Here is a 13,880-nt window from a genome sequence, read left to right on the forward strand (position 1 = left end):
CTAGTGAGCTCATGTTCAAAATGAAAGTCAGGTGTGGGTTTATCTGGAGCTCTAGTTCACTGCTATTTTAATACAATGGTTCCTTTTGCTGTATGGTAAAATAAATCTAAAACCACATGCTGTAGACATTCCTACTTGCTGCTTCAGGTAGGTCAATCAAAATTTGTTCATACTACAATTTTCAAAAGATAAAGAGACGGCCTTTTGGAAAACATCCAGAGAAACTGCTTTATATTATCATCTAGCAGTTACTGGTTAGAAAGCGTTCTCAAAATGATTTGAAAGCACACACGTAATTCCTTTCTAATCCTTAAGACCCCATGTGGATGCAATGAACCAGGTTCAGGAGCCGCCTCATACTCAAATTGCAGTAGTTGGATTAATCAGTCATTACAGTTGAAAAGGCTCAACATCTTGCAGCTTTTCAAACTGTTGAGGTCGAACGCCTACTTTACTCTTCTCCCATCTCATGCCTTCAACTTCCATGATTCCCAGCCAGCATAGAAGACAGTATGAACGACTGATGGTGTCCTTGAAGTTCAACGTGTCAGGAAGGTACCAGCTTGGAGGTGGCTGCTCTATATCTCCCTCTGAAATTTCTGACACATTCTGAAGGCCGGTGTATACCGTATTTCAAATCCTTCCTGGCTTGCTAAGTGATAGTTATTTAAAAGTAAAAAAATAAATTCTAAAATTCCAATATGCTACTTTTCAGAGCTATATTCTGAACTGTACAACAAACAACTCCATGTTCCTTACTCCTGAGGAATAAGTATTCTCTAATGACTATGCTAGCTGGGAATTTTGAAAGATGAGCAAATCCATCTAAGACAGACATGTAAAACACAAGGCCCGGGGGCCAGATCCGGCCCGCGAAGTGGTTTCATGCGGCCCGCGAAGCCATCCTGGAAACAGTGAGGGAACGGCCCCCACTGCCTTGGCCCTGGCCCAGAGACCCTCCTTCTGCCAGAGACCCCCAGATCTGTCCCACTCCTGCCCAGGCCCCTATAGGCACCCTTGATGCGAACGATGTAGAGCTGGCCACGCCCACCCAGTAGGCCATATGCACTTTAGCCACACCCACCCAGTAGGCCACGCCCACCCAGGCCACACCCACCCGGCCCCCTGAGGGCAACCGCAATGCTGATGTGGCCCTCAATGAAATTGAGTTTGACACCCCTGATCTAAGAGGACACCAGGTTAGAGAAAGTAAAACAGCAATTCATCAAAAATATCAAGAACAGAATCTGTCACAGCCAGTTCTAACTGCGCTTCCTATTTCTTTCCTTAGAATGTTATGCTCAGGCTGACAGAAACTCTTCAGATGAGATGTTTTGACTAAGAGGCTTCAAGGAGCATTAAGAGATTGCTGACCGCCAGTCATCCTCATGTGATAGACAACCCTAGCAAGCTGACCAATCTAATATTGGTAGACAGCTCCTTCCTGGGAAAGAGCAATCCAAAAGAAACTGAACCTCTACAGTTTCTCCACCGATGCCATCTTAACCTTAGAGTCAGATCAAGCTAGATCAATAGTAGGGCAGAAGGTCAAACACAAATCGCTGTGTCTAAATCAGTCTCATGTATATCACTCTTCCCAACTTTAGGATAGCCTTATGTTTAGGTTGATTTAATGTTCTCTCCACAGTCATCCTGGAAGGGACATAGAAGAAAAGGCCGTATGAAACCCAGTACTGCCCTTCTGATACAGGTACCATAGAATGAAGGCTACTGCTAAGCTTGTAAGCCGCCCTGAGTCTTCGGAGAAGGGTGGGATATAAATGGAATTAAATAAATAAAGCACATTTTATGTTCTTTTCTATTGCCAGTTCTACAGTACATTCACCACTAGCTGATTATCCCTCTTTTTATTTAAATTTCCAGGGCACTCTGATAGCTTTTTATCTGCACTATTTATTTAAAAAAAATCAAAATCAGTTTATTTCTCTAAAAGTCATAAAATGTTACTGCACTATGTGTAAGCCCCACCCACAAGTAGAATAGAATAAAAACTTTATTGTCTCTTTAAATGCACACTAAATCAGCATACATTAAAATGCAATTTTGTTGCATTCAGCTTTTTTAAAAAAAAAATACCATTATGCATATACCCACATACACACACATATAAGACACAGAGAAACATCACAGTCAAGTTCAAATGTATACAAATGGCACACAAAAAATCCTTCAAATTTACAAGTAGTTACTAAAATTGTTCTTGTGGTTAGAAGATAGTTTTGTTTTGTTCATTTTATTGACTGTACCTTTTATTGGCCAATGACCAAAATAAAGTTTCTGTCTGTCTGCGAGATGAGAACTTTGGCACTGTGGGAAATGGTTCTTCTAATGCAAGCAGATGTTCTATTGTTTTTAATTTATTTTACATTTTATTTATTAAATGTGGATTCAGCATCTAGATTCAACATAATTTTCAAGATTAAAAACAAAGTCTGCAGAATTTGTACAAGATGCATAGGTAGAGATACAGGTATAACCATTACATGATTTTGGAGAAGAACTGCTATGTGGTCAGTAAAGTGACACTGTCTTGATGGCATGTAATCAATCAGTTGCAGACACTAGGTAAACTGGAAATAAATAAAGAATGAATCAGATGGATTATCTACCCCAGCACACAAAAGTCTAGCACCACCTTATTCTATAACTGCTACAAAAGAATCACCTTATACAAACTTTCTAGGGAGGAAATCCCATTGAACCTAATGGGATTTACTTTTAAGGAGGCAAGCACAAAATTGCAATGCTGGAGCATGGTTTATCAATTGCTAAGCTTAGCTACTCAATTGAATGTGTATCTTTTTTTGGGGTGGAGGGATAATCCACAGTCATTCTTCCTGCATTTCCAGTTTAGTCTTAGGCTACATGATCTGAAGCGTAGGTAGTTGATACCTGGGATAATCAACCCCCAAGTGCTGTTGGAGTTTCATCCTTATAAATGAATTACTGACACACTTTCAAGCGGCATACAATTATCTGCTTTCTTATATTTTAACTGGAAAAACAGTTTAAAGGTAATGCTCCCTCAGCTTTACCTGAGCAATTAAAATCACCTCAGACAAGTCAAACAGACTAGCTGTCTTGCACTGCTAGCTGAGTGGGAATGTTACCACCCTCGTTTCAGGTGAAAGACTACAGTGAAAACTCTTGCTTTGTAACCTCTTTTTGAGTTCAAGATGTGTTTATACTCCTTTCCTTTTCTGAGGACCTCTCAAGGTTATGGAATGTCAATATGATTGGAATTATAGATGGAACTCTGCAAAATGCATAAGGCCACTAAATTTCAAGAAGGTAGAATGCAAATCTATAGACATTGAACCTAGGAATGCCACGTTTATCTCGACAAGATTGAGCAGACATAAAATTGTACCATCGATGAAACAAGAATACCCATCGATCACTTCCCACTTGATTAGACTCGATTGTTTTTTTCAGAAAGAATGAGAAAACTTTTGTTCACCTCAACTCTCCGTTTTTCCTCCTGTTCCACCTTAACACTTCATAAATAGCAAAGGATCAAAAACTTTCCTTTGACACAGAGCTTACCAACAGCTCTGCCTTTCTTCCTTTTTTTCTCCTTTGCCCAAGGATCCCATATAAAAGGGGAACATATCCTATCGTTTGTCATCTAACTTTTATCTGCCTCTTCAGAAAAAAGCCACCTGTTTTTCTCTGCAGTGCCTGTGCCCAGGGAAAGAAAGCAGTAGCTTTGACAATCCTATACACCACACTTTGTTGTTGTTGTTGTTGTTTAAACCACACTGAAACCAAGAGTGGGTGTTTCATCCCACTAGGTCAGGGGTCGGCAACCTCGGCTCTTTTATGACTCATGGACTTCAACTGTAATGAGCTTTTTCAACTGTAATGACTGATTATATAAATTAAATAAATAAATAAATAAATAAACTCCCAGAATTCCTGAGCCAGCATAGCTGGCTCAGGAATTCTGGGAGTTGAAGTCCACGAGTCATAAAAGAGCCGAGGTTGCCGACCCCTGCACTAGGTTAATTGTTGTTATCTTTCCAAAACACACAGTGCTAAACCCAGAAGATATTTCTCCCCGTCCCCCCACTCCTCCTCCAGCAAGCCCCCCCCTTCTAACCTGCTCCCTTGACAGGCTGAGGTTTCTGCTCTGCCTACCTACCTGAGAAGGTGTCCAGCGCGGTGGGTTGGTACTGGTCTGGGTATCCATTTGTTGTGTAGCTGACAATCAGGCTGGTTTTGCCCACGGCTCCATCCCCGATGAGGACACACTTAATGCCCAGCTCCGAGCCGCTGCCTCGGCTGGGGCAGCTACTCCTTCGCAAGGTGGGCGAGTAATCCAAGAGCTCCTGGGGCGGCATGGCTGGAGGAGCCGAAAAGGGCACCTTTCGGCTTCCTCTTTTGAAAAGTGGGTACGATTTGAAGCAGAAAATGTTGCAGCTGGATACCGGCGTCTTTTTTTTTCCTTCTTAAAACGATTAAACCGAACAAAAAAAAAAAACCCCAAAAGAACCCAACCCAGCAAGGTTCAGGGGACGGTGGGCACCTAAGAGCCCCGCGTGGGTCGGGCACCGTTTCCCACGCAAAGCGGCAGCTTCTCTTTCTCTGGGTTACATCGCTCAGGTGTCCCGGAGCAGGGAAAGAGTAGCCAGGACAGGTAGGTTGGTATCCTGGGCGGGAATTTCATCCTCTCCGCTTTCCATTTAACTTCCCAGGTCTTGTCAGGTGCTTTTGTTTTTCCTACGGCCTCCTGCATTTGCATAGGGCCGCCTCCTTTGCCTGTAACTCGAGTCCACGCGCGTCGGGCCTTCGGGCCAAGACGTCTCCCTTCTCGGGACGGAGCGCTAACTATAGGTAAGGAAAGCCGGTGGGATGAGCAACAAAAAAAGGCTTCCCTGTCTAAAGAGACAATTATAAAGGGGGCAAGTCTTGTTCGCTCAAAGCCCCAAGCAAGCAAACAAGGCTGTTTGGTACAACTCTCTCTTTTGCAACCCTATACCTTCCAAACTATATGATCGAAATCAGCCTGTCTCGTCCTTCCTTGGCAATTTTTAAGATGTGCGCATGCCAATTCCCAGAATGATCCAACTTGGTTGGGGAAAATGTACGGACGTTTCGTAGGCAAAATGATTCGAGGAAATGCCTGCATTCTTCTTCTGAGCCCTTGGAGAAGTGTGATTTTTACAAAAAAAGTCAAATAATGAACACTTCAGAAAGTGAGTCATTTGGGACCCGATTCATAAACCCCAATCTTATTTAGTGTTTTTCCCAGCCTTCCCTGCAGTTCCCAGATACTTCCCACACCTTTCTCTTGAGGAGCAAAATGGGCTTCCTTCCATTTCTCTACTTTACTTCAGAGTTTCCATGACACAGATGGGACAAAGGTCCTTCTCAGTAATGACAATTTACAAAGAACTGGTTTCAATCTCCCACCATGGTTAAATGTGTGTCTTTATAATATATATCCTGAAATCTTTTCACAGTTCCATTCGGTCACGGTACAGACTGGAGATACAGGATATTCTTTAACAGATTTTTGCAACTCGAATTCTGTAACTCTGGCCGTATAATTTTGGCAGCCATGGGCTTCATCTCACCACCTGTTTGCCTTGTCCTCAAGTTATTATTAGCCAAGATAAACGGTTTGGTTGTACAAGGCAGTTGAAATAGGGATTTTTGCAACATGTTGTAGCAGAAATGAAGCTTTCTCTTCAAATCACGAAAGCAGCTGTGCTTTCTGCAAGTTTGTTTGGCTGTTTGTGGAGGCTGGGAGACATATGCCCCATCCATATGTCCCTATGGAAAAACTAATCACATCCTACCCACCTAATTTTTGCACAGGAACAATCTGCATGCTAAGGTTATTGCATGCAAATATAATTTGGCATAGTACCTTTGACTAGTACTTCTTTCCATCACAGATTTATTTGCATAAAGGCATCTGTAAGCCATGCAAGTCAATGGAAACAAGTCTTGGCCCAAGCTAGGTCTTCCTGTTATATTGAAGATGTAGCAGATCGCAGTTTCAGGGAAAAGACATCATCCATGTGTCCACCAAGTATGAGGTAGCTACCAGTACTATACCAATTATTTTATAGTTTAAAACTATGGCTAATTTATAAGCATTTATATAGTGTAGGAGATTTGGGGTTGTATCCACTGCCCATTCTTCTGTTAGAACAGGGGTGTCAAACTGCTGGCCCGCGGGCTGGTTTCATCACACCGAAGCCATGCCCACCCCATTGCTGTCAATGCAAAAAGAGACGACGTCACGTGACGTGGCGAGTTTGACACCTGTGTGTTATAAGATCCTGGCTGTGATGGGATAAGGGCTGAACTATGAGGCAGGAAGCAACAATTCTCAGGGCAGACACAGGTTAATATGGAATAGATATTTCTGGTTCTCAAGGCCAGGAAAAAACAAAAACAAAAAAAGAATGGGAGGGAAAGACCTAGGATTTAATTCCAGGGCTGTGCTGTCTGTCTCACACACATAATATGCAGATCTTCTGCATATAGCAGCTTACCTATCCGTGGCAAGTCTATGAAGCTTCTCCTGTTACCGGATGCAGAGCTGAGCTTTTGAAGAATCAATGAATATTGCCATGCCTGGTCTGAAGATGGACAAGGACCTGTTGAATTTAGCTACTATTATATTTTCTACTGTGCCTGATTCAGGGTTTTTTCCCCCCCAACTCATGTCCTCCAGTTGTATCAGACTTCAACATCCTCTGGCTATATTTTACCTGTGCTGGTTGAGAATTAATGTACATCCAAGAAAGAAAACCATTCTTGACCATGATAATGCCAAAATTATAGAACGTATATTGTGATGTCATGATGCAAGCTTTGCTTTTGGGTACCTGAATTGCAATGTCACTCAAAACATATGAGAGGTAGGGTTTCCATCATGGCTGCACAACACTTAACCCCTTCTTCTGATAGCTATGCATCTGAGACAAGAATTAAGTAGTGGGCCCCTGGAAACAGTCCAAGGATAAAATGCAAATGTCTTTGCATAGAAGCTGTCTATCCAATCCCAGTGGTAGCCCCCCCCCCCCGTTAACTACTGCCCTGTTTAGCAACTGTTTGAACTTACAACAGCACTAAAAAAACCAGTCTTAGCACTTACAATGGTTGCAGCATTTCCATGGTCACGCAATTGCAATTTAGGTGCCTGGCAATCAACACAGTTACAATGGTTGCAGTGTTCTGTGGTCATGTGATCACCATTTGCAAGTTTCACAGCTGGCTTCCAACAAGCAAAGTCAATGGTAAAGATGGCAGAAGGTCGTAAATTGTGGTCATGTGATGTTGCCCTTAATGACCACAGGTAAATTCATTTAAATGCTAGCAGAACCGATGTAAATTGGGTGTGCTTACACAGTGTGTAAGCTTCTGCCAACCTAGCAGTTCGAAAGCATGTAAAAATGCAAGTAGAAAAATAGGGACCACTACAGTGGGAAGGTAACAGCGTTCGGTGCGCCTTTGGCATCTAGTCATGCTGGCCACATGACCATGGAGACGCCCTTGGACAAGCGCTGGCTCTTCAGCTTTGAAACGGCGATGAGCACCGGCCCCCAGAGTTGGAAACGACTAGCACGCATGTGCGGGGGAACCTTTACCTTTACCTTACACAATATTTCACTTAAAGACTGCATCACTTAACAATGGAGTTGCCAGTCCCAACTGCGGTTGTTAAATGAGGAGCAACTATGCTTTTTATAAGTATAAATCTGGTCTGCAAAGTGGGATTTCATTTCTCACTTGCCTTTACCTCAGAATATTTTACCATCTTTTTGCTTTCTGTAAAAACAGTCAAAATCAAAGGTCACGATATGCAAAGTATAGGAATTCAACCATATGACTGTTACTCTAATAGGCATACGGTTCAGAATAAGGCAGAGAGGGGTAAATACGTTGTGTTGAACTATATGGTTTACAAACAAGAAAAACCAGAGGAGCAAAAGTTGTTAGTCTTAAACAACAGAGACGTTGCTCCATAGGTCAACATTTACCTTTATATGACTGATAAAAGGTCAAGATTTATTGACCTATTGAGCAGAATGGCTAGGTCACTGTTTTTCAATTTTAAATGGCATCTTTGAGTAAAGAATGGTGACAGATTAAACCAGAGAACTGACCAATTTGTTGGTTTTTCTGACTGCTGATACCAGAATGGGAAATTGCGTAGACGAAAGAGTCAAGGATGCAGGTCCCTGATAACTAAGGTTATTGCAAGAATAACAGAAGCTGTTAAGAATTCCAAGGATTGCCCAATATAAAAGCCCACTTTAAGTTTAATCTTTGGGTCTCTTGGGGGCCTGCAGCCAGGGTCTTTAGTCCTCCTCTTCCTGGGGAGAAGTGTCCCTTGTTATGGTAATGGGTTAGATTGGCTTTGGGCCATTTACCTCTAACCTTGCTAAAACTCCCAGAGAGGCTCTACTAATTGTGTGAACAGCTTTCATTCTCGCAAAGAGTTGTAAAAACTGAACAGGATCCATTGGAGGAGGGTCACCAGACTGTGGCTTTGTTTGTCACTTTAAAAATCCACCGCTGGTGAATATGCTTCACCGTGTGGCTCTAGGCAGTTTACAGTGTAAAGCAATGAAAAAAATAAATAACATCCCATACAAAATTCACCGCAACAATCAACTATACTCTATATCTTGATTGCTTAGTATTTTCCTAAGGAATACAAAGAGCCAAGAATTTCATGGGAATCAAGCAACGCAGCACTTAACCCACACCTAAATAATGCTTTTTCTCAGGATAAAATTGTGGCTCTGTCTCAGAATGCTTTGATTCAACACCAGAGATCTATACGCTGCTTTTTCATGATCAAGTGGCTTCCAGGTAGCTTCTACAATTCATTAAGTAGAATTTTAGCTTAATATATCTGCAGGGTGATTTCTCTTTTCTCACAGAAGACACACGGCTCTTGGTGACTGAATGCTCATCTCCTTCAATCCAAGGCAGCTATTCCTGGAAGGAAGTCTGTTAGATAAAATCAAGGGAGCGCACCCAGATAGAAGTTTGCGATGTTTGCAGTCAGTCAAGGATAAAAACTTTGTGGGGGGCTGGGGTAGGAGGAAAATCAGGATCCCCAGAGGCAGCCCAAGAAAGACAATCACAATATACCTGGTGAAACCAAGGCAGATAATTTCTGGAGATGAAACATGTATCTTCCTTGTCAAGCACATGCTTAATTATTTATTGACCGAGTCAACAAATGCTGATTCATTGCGCACTTCTGACAGCTCAGCACTGTGGGAAAGAAAAGCCAACTCCCTAATTTCAAAAGGAAAATGAAAAACAATACATCCTCTCTTTCAGTCACGATCATTCTGAGAGAACTCAAGATTATGCTGCAAAGAAGTATTGTGTTAAACGGAGATGGGAAATTTTGTAAGCTGAGTGTGACACAGAATTCTAACCGTAACAAAATAGATACTGTATTGCTGCACTGCCAATATGTTGACTGGTTCAGAATTATTTGCCATTTCCAAAGCCCATTGTCCCTGAGAAAGAAGCATCGTACCGTCTTCTTCTGATGCAGAAGTTAAATAGAATAGATCAAATAACTTATCTCTGTGGCAGACGTCAAACTAGAAAATAGGAATACTGTTTACAATTTGTTGCCTTGCAGTGAATATTGAATGGGTATTAGCACTGAACAACTGAGCACGTCCACTATGTCCCATTTGTCAGAGACCGGGGAAACTGCTTTCGACTGATTTGCTACCCAATTTTTCTCTGACAGAAAAACAGTAAAGTGTTCAGAACATACAGGTTGGCTTTCGTATGCCAGATTAGGTAAAAATGGGGTAGAAATTCCATCACTATCTTAGCAAGTGTGTCAAAGAGACCATTGTGTTAAGCCATACTGTGATTTATATGAGTATAGCATGTGATATAAACATATCAATCCGTTAGTATTAAATCCAATTTTTCAGTAATTCAACCTGGAGCTTTAAGGTTCAGCATCTTATGTGAACACAGCCTCTATATTTCTAAGGTTAGTTATTGATTAAAAGACAAAGAGGGATTTTGTGCTAAGCAGCACACCAAATTATGTCTTAGTACAAAGTTAGCTTCTGGATGCATCAACAATAAAAGTATGCTTTGTCAAGGCCATGATTTTCTCCATTGTAATATATGGTTATAATATAAAGCACAACCATCAGAAAAGCTGAGTGAAGATAATTTGTTGCCCTTGATTTATTGTGCTGGAAAAAATGGTTGAGAACATCTAGTATTGTGGGGAAAACCAGCAGTTTGTTAATGAGTGAAATAAAACAAGACTGATTGCTGGAAGGACCAATAATGAAGCTAAAGTGTTGGAGAAAGATGAGGTTAATGCCCAGCAAGATGCTGCATTGTTGTGTGGGAGACTGTTGTTCAGGCACCATGAGTTTTTATTGGGATGGTTGCATGGGAAGGTTGCTGTTTTTGTAGTCTTGCGAGCTGCCCTGGGTGGTTATATATGTCAACTAAATAAATAAATCTTGAATATTTTAGACATACAGATGCAGAAGCAAGAATCCTTGGAAGACTCCAATGTTTGGAAAAATGGAAGAAACCCAGGAGGAAAAGGCTGACAGAAGAAAAGATGTCAAGATACTATCATTGATGAGACAAGCACAATCCTACAAGACCTCAGAGAAGTTCCTCAGAAAGTATTTGTGTCACAAAGAATCAGAAACAACTGAACAACTGAGCTGCAACAATTCACAATGGCTGAAGCATAACCCACAGGCCACAATTCTCAGTCCTCACAACATAAAGTACCAGCAAGTAAGCGATGTTCTGCAGCAGATTTAGTGAAATGGTAAATCTAACCTTTCTCAGGACAGTCTTGTAGCCCAATCACATAAAGTAATTTATGTCAGCATAAACTCATCGACTGAATTCAGGGAATCCAAACATTTTAGCATGGGCTATGATTTCCCCATGCAAGCATTTGGATAGACGGAGAAACATTTATACAGCTATAACAAAGATATGAAAGACAATCACTGAGATCAACTACCTATTGTTTTATAAACCAGGGGAAAATTTACATATTTTTTTAAACTGGATTGTTGAATGAAAAAAACCTTTATATTTTGTGATATCAAACATCTGTCACAAGTTTCCTAAGTATAGTACTAGAAATTCAAACATTTTTAATTACAAGTCATTAGGACCTGAAATACAATGGTACACTGGATCTGTATTATATACACATGGTAAAAAAAAAGCAACAGAATATAGGATACAGTGGATTCAGGTATCTATTTAAAAAAAAGAGAAAATCCTTAAAGTAGAGAACTGTGATTTTTAAAAAGTAACTATGCTGAGAAGTGAGAGGGCAGGAATTAAGCCCTCACTGAGGTAATGTGTATATTTATTAGTCTAATTCAGGGGTAGGCAACCTTGGCTGGCTCAGGAATTCTGGGAGTTGAAGTCCACGAGTCATAAAAGAGCCAAGGTTGCCTACCCCTGGTCTAATTAAATATTTTAAAATACTTGTGCTCTTTTAAGAGTTCCAAAAACTCTTTTGGATTTAAATCCATTCTGCCTGAATAAGTCTCTGATGTTTTTTAAATCATCAGTTAACTTTGTAAAACATTGCCTTAATATTGATTTTGGATCTTTATGTTGCATATTTTGAATTATACATTATGTGGTCAATATTTTAAAATAATTTCAGATACAGTATTTTACAATCTTACCTCGAGTGCAGATAAGATTTTACTGCTAAAGTACAAAGAAATCTGCACAATTTTGGATGCTTTATTGTGTAATGATTAAAATTCACTCAAAAGTTAAGAAACTTTTCTCTTTTTTTCTCCTACAACAAAAGTCATTTGAAGACAACAATGAAATAGCACTGTAATATTTTGTGGCTAATTTTGTGGCCTTTTGATATATGTATTCATTAGCTTTTGTTATAATCTTTGTTGGTAAAGAGTTGCCACCTAGAGGAGAAAAATAGCAATGAAGAATTAAATGGAACCATTAACACCAACTTCTACTGTATGTGGGAAAAATAAATCTGGTTAAACGTATCAGGTTTAACTAATAAGGCAATATATATTATTGTGGTACAGACACAGGAGAAAAATTACTAGCATGTAATGAAAGCTCTTTCCTATACAAGCTAATGCTACAGAAAGGAGTTTTGGATTTCGGCTACCAGGATGGCTGTTTCTTTTAAAGTAGTTCTAATGAACAATATATCAACATATATCTATATATTAAATTTTTTTGGAATGCAGGTAATGTTTACAGCTGCTTCAGAAAGTCAGAAAGCCTTAAGAAACCTTACCCATGGAAATTGTATCAGGAAGCTGGCCCTGTCATCAATTACATAAATGTGCATTTATGTTTCAATTGCTTTTGTTTTTAAAACAATTTAATTTTTCCCCAGTATTGTTTTTTTGCAATAATGATGACAACAAATAATATACTCTATGCATTTTATGATATTTAAAACTGGAAATAATCACACCATATACTGTTATTACTTTACCAACATCGGTTCCAGATTTCACAAGAAATCAGGCTATTCTTTTTCTCTAACTTTATTCTTTTTTCAGTTCAGAGGAAAGGGATAAACGTCTTCCCACAAATCATCAAAAGTAACGTGAGAAAATCTCTCCATTTTCCTCTTAAAACAAAAATGGAAACATTATAAATGGTTCTGATCAAGCTACAACATTGTGGCAAATCTCACCAAAATACGGTACTCAAATATACAGTAAGGCCACAATGCTACAACAGACAAGGCAGTTCAAACCTGTTCGATTTAAATAGGAGGCCTTGATGGCCTCTCCTTGGTGTTCAGTCTGATCTGAAAAGAGCAACACATGGATGGAACATTTTACCATGCATGGTGGACTTGTGAAAAAGCCAAGAAATTTGGGATATAAATACAATGATATAATTTTTTTAGAATTAATATTGCAAAAAGAAGACACTCAGAAAAGTTTTTATTGAACTTAAGGATACTGAACTTTAAAAAGATTCATGTAAGGCTATTTTTTGTATATGGTTTTACATATACAAAAAATATTTTGTATATGGAATTATTACACGTACAAAAATGGAAAAGTCCTGAAATCCCCATAGTGGTGGAGAGGATTGTTAAACTGTCAGAACTAGCAGAATTGGCAACTCTGTCCTTTTTAAAAAGTCTTTTATGGCTTTTTTGTAAAAGAAAAAAAATGATTTATGGATTTAATGATTGAAGCACACCATGAATCTTTAATTACAGATATTTACGCCCAGAATACTTTTTTTAAAAAAATCTGTTAAATTTGTTTACTTACCAGTTGTTTTGCTCAGAACAAGATTTTTTTTATATACTGGTGAAAAAAAGCATTTGAATTTATCTCAGAAGCCCCCCCCTTTTTTTTTCTTCCTTATAGCACCTAGCACTAGCTTGCTGTTTTTATTGTTTCATGCCCCCTTTGGAAAAGCTGGACACAGATGGATTTTCAACTACTGTTTTTCTCAGAGCTATTTTCACAGGAGAAATGAGTACAAATAAGCCTCTTTTTTTAAGGAAATGTTCCTCTTTTTATTCAATGAATACAATTATCACAACATAAGCTAAAAAAACAAATTAGATAAATTATAAGAGAGCAAAAGGAGGATAAGGAAAAATGCTTGTATTATTAATCCTTCTCTTTTAAAATATTTATTCCCTCAGCTTCCTGGCACTAGCAGAAAACTTCAATTGTATCATTTGAGTGGCTTTGGGAGATGATGTCCAAACTAGGTATCATCAGCCACACTATAATCAAAAGCAACAATAACTTCATCTGAACTTTAAAAAGTAGAAGGAACAATTCATTTAGAAAAGACTAGAAACACTGGAGCACAATGTC

The 13,880-nt window shown here is 39.5% G+C and overlaps 1 protein-coding gene across 1 annotated transcript in view; it reads right to left on the minus strand.

Moving 5' to 3' along the window:
* The window catches only part of RHOV (ras homolog family member V), a 28,108-nt gene extending 21,386 nt beyond the window's left edge, over positions 1-6,722 (minus strand). Inside the window, exons 1-2 of the mRNA XM_083348283.1 lie at positions 6,531-6,722; positions 4,166-4,851 (exon numbers count right to left, since the gene is read on the minus strand). Coding sequence (XP_083204409.1) covers positions 4,166-4,364 — 199 coding nt within the window. The 5' untranslated portion in view covers positions 4,365-4,851; positions 6,531-6,722. The remainder of the gene's footprint in view (positions 1-4,165; positions 4,852-6,530) is intronic.
* Between the last annotated feature and the right edge of the window lie 7,158 nt (positions 6,723-13,880).

This window comes from Vipera ursinii (genome assembly GCF_947247035.1).
Source record: "Vipera ursinii genome assembly, chromosome: 1".
In the NCBI taxonomy this organism is placed as follows: domain Eukaryota; kingdom Metazoa; phylum Chordata; class Lepidosauria; order Squamata; family Viperidae; genus Vipera; species Vipera ursinii.